Genomic DNA, 3680 nt, shown 5'->3' with positions numbered 1-3680 from the left:
GAGCACGCACGCAATGTCTCCGAGGGGGCAATCGGCGTGCACTGCGAGTTTGTGAAAAGAAAAAAAAAAAAAAAAAAAAAGAAAGAAAGAAAAAACAATTTACACACACACAATTTTTTCAGTACACACATACAAACCACACACTGATATCCACTGATTAAAAAAAGTACCAAGGAATGCATATGATAAAATGGAATTGGAATTAAATATTGGTGTACCTGTTTTTAGTGCCTAATGTAAAGTGGATTTATAAAAGAAAATGAGGGTGAAATATTAAAATTTCAATAAATACACAAATTTTTAGCTAAATTTATGCTGTTTGCATTAACACAGTTAAAATGATCAATAAAACAAAAATGAAAAAGACAAAAAATGTCTCTGAGAATGCACAAGGGTTAATAAATTATTATTATTATATATATTTTTTTTTTTCCAAAATGGTATGTTATGAAATGGTTCTTGTTCTGAAAAAGTATGTTTAAATATGCAAATTATGGTTAAATTAAATACATGCTCCTTTGCATACATTTCCAATGCAGAAATCTGAACATTGGATAAAGGCAGGTTCAAATATCTAGAAAAATAAAATCACTATGTTTTTAGGAATAAAATATTGTATAAAATCAGGTGAATGATACATCAACAAACGCCTCTGTAAAACCTTCAGAATGTACAGTATAACCAAAAATTATTTAGACACCAGATATAATTTTTGATATTTTTTTACTAGTAGGTGCAGGACACTATAGTTCATTTATGTAAGTGAGGATAGCAAAATAAAGGAAACTGTGACAAATCATACCCAAAAATTCTTCATACAGTGGACTACCGGTAAAATTGGTAAAAATTTGGGACCAAAAATTATTCAGACAATTTGACCTGAGCATGTTTTGCTTTAGTGTTATCTGACATTATCAAGCTGAATTTGTTCTGACACAGTTTAACTCTTGAGTTCTTATCATATTTTATTATCATTTTCTAAACCATAGCGAATAAACTGTGATAATGTGTGAAATGTTGAAGGTGCCTGAATAAATTTTGGTTTGACTGTAGATAGGAATAAATCTGCAAAGTTTGGTAAGTGCTGCTGAAGTAGAGACTTCTAGCTCAATGCAGGAGAAAAATAGCCTTTAAATGTATGTTTAATTTAGATCTACAGACGCAAACAGAAAAAGTGCAATAAAATAAACACTTACATTTCAAAACTGACCAGTGCATGAAAAACTTATTGTCCAGTCACCTTTATTTATATAGCGCTTTATACAATACTGATTGTGTCAAAGCAGCTTTACAGTGTTAAACAGGAAAATAGTTTGTCAGTAATGCAAGAAGACAATAACAGAGTCATTTTTCAGCTAAAGTCAGTTCATTGATGATTCAGTGATTCATCATCCAGTTCAGCTCTCTTCAATAGTGTCTGTGCAATCAGTCAAGCGTCCCCAACTAAGCAAGCCAAAGGAACCAAAACTCCATCGGTGACAGAAATGAAGAAAAAACCTTGGGAGAAACCAGGCTCAGTCGGGGGGCCAGTTCTCTTGAGCAGCTGTCTGTAGTGTCTTGCCTTAAGCCAGTATAGGACCATTAATAGTTTTGCACTCTGACAATTTTCATGACAATTAAGCACATGACTTTACTGAGAAAAATCTCGGTCATCAGGCTGATTCCAGCTCATCGGCTGCAGACAGTGGCAGTTCAGCAGCAGCAGCGGCGGCGGCGGTGACTTCCAGTAACAGTGAGAGCTCAGCTACAGCAGAGAGAGACACAGAAGACACGGCATCCGCTGAGCAGGTGCGACAAACACTCTCAGTGGTACCTTGCATCATTTCCTGTTCATTCTGTTCATCTGCTCTCCGCTTCGGTCTCTTTCTTCTGGTCTAGACTGAATCATCATCTGTGGCTCCTCAGACATCAAGCGAGGGTCCATCCGTTCCAGCGGCTCCGAGTCCACGTCAGCGGCGCTCGCAGAACCAGATCCAGTCCCCGAGATACCCCGTGTTAACGGCATCCCCCGCTGCCCAGCTCCCTCCGCAGGACGCCGGTCACACGGGCTTGGCCGTCCTCATTGTTCTCCTCACACTCGCACTAGCTGCGCTCATTTTCCGCAGGATCTATTTGGCCCACGAGTATAAGTTTGATTACGAGCTATGAACTCCTCCTACAGCACTTGAAAAGCACCAGTCGTTCTGCCCACATCCAGATCCTGCTCACCCTCGGCCTCATAGGACAGGATTTATGTTTGTCCTTCCTGGACAGAGCTTTGTGTCTTCAGAAGGGAAAAAAGGGGAAAATATTTCTGGATGTATTTGCAGAACAAAACCTGAAGAGGCAAATCTCAGTACGCTTGTCAAGAACATGTCAGGGTCTGATTTCACCCCCAAAAAATAAAAAAAAATGCAAATTTATATTTTACAAGAAGACGGTGAAGATTTTTTTTCTCTTTTTTTTGCATTGTATTGTTACTTTCATGACAGTTATTCCACTCAAAAATATATATTCTTATTATTACTGTAATGTGTTCTTAATACTGTAATTATATATATATATATATATACTATTTTAACTGTGAAGTATTTATGCATCATGATATTTATGCATCATAATTGTACTGCCTTTTAATTTAACAAGATTTACATTTTTAAAAAAGCAGCCCTTCTGGACACATTACTGTAATGATATTGTTTTGCATTAAATAAGAATTCGGGGATAATGTTCCTGTTTTCTTTATGCAAAATATAATTCATAAAATTAATTTTCACTTTGGGGTGAAATGTGACCAAGACATGTTTTCAAGTGGTTTCCTCCAGATCCTGCAAATATATTGTTTATATACGATTTCCCAAATAATGAATTTCAAAAAAACTATTGTTACAAATACCAATGTACAAAATTTGGTCTTAGACCGAAACAAACTAAAAAAAAACTGAAGCATGTAGAAACTGCAGACTGCTTCTAATCTCGCAATTAAACATTTACATACTTTAAAAATGCTATAATAATGTAGGCATGGTTGTAATATTTACTTATAAACAGTTAAAAAAAACATGCACATAGAGAAATGGTGATGTCTGTGAATGAATGATCTGGTAATTTTCAGAAAACATCCAAGCAGTTACGACTATAATGCTTTTATTTTTTTCAATATATCTTAAAACTCTGGAATTTAAATATAGCTACATTATATACATGAATCACTGCTGTAGACAAAATCGATGGATAGACAATTAAAACATAATTTGTTTTAATTCCTAAGCAACAACCTGTAGTTTCTTTAGCCCAATGTTTAAATGGACAATTAATGCAATAAACCCGATTCAACCATAACTGTGTGCTCTTTTCACTTGTAGAGGAAGTACTGTGCAGCATTGAAGTAATAATATTAAACAAGTAATGCAACTTGTCCCTGCAGCATGCATGTTATCGATCTGAAGGCTACTCTAAATTGTGTGGCATGGTGTGCTGTTACATGTGTAACTTATCAGAGTGTTACCTGAACATGTGAAAAATAAATCCTATAGACTTCCACTGAAGGGTGGACCAGCCATATATAGAGAGCATAGTAACATAGAGAAGCACTATGGCACAAGAACTGAATGTAGTATTTTTATGTTTGTGCATTTATCCCAGTTAAATTAGTTTTGTGTAAAATTGTGCTAAATCATTTTATATACAGGTGCATCTCA

General features: G+C 35.5%; 1 protein-coding gene across 1 annotated transcript in view; it reads left to right on the top strand.

The window, feature by feature from the left end:
* Window positions 1–2375, top strand: part of ube2j1 (ubiquitin-conjugating enzyme E2, J1) — a 16294-nt gene extending 13919 nt beyond the window's left edge. Inside the window, exons 7-8 of the mRNA XM_016556083.1 lie at window positions 1657–1788; window positions 1879–2375. Of these exons, the coding sequence (XP_016411569.1) occupies window positions 1657–1788; window positions 1879–2148 (402 nt within the window). The 3' untranslated portion in view covers window positions 2149–2375. The remainder of the gene's footprint in view (window positions 1–1656; window positions 1789–1878) is intronic.
* The last annotated feature ends 1305 nt before the right edge of the window (window positions 2376–3680 follow it).

This window comes from Sinocyclocheilus rhinocerous, unplaced genomic scaffold, assembly GCF_001515625.1.
Source record: "Sinocyclocheilus rhinocerous isolate Xijiao unplaced genomic scaffold, SAMN03320098_v1.1 scaffold617, whole genome shotgun sequence".
NCBI classification, from domain to species: Eukaryota; Metazoa; Chordata; class Actinopteri; order Cypriniformes; family Cyprinidae; genus Sinocyclocheilus; species Sinocyclocheilus rhinocerous.
Note: the sequence above shows the minus strand (reverse complement) of the source record. Positions and strands in the feature narration are given on the sequence as shown.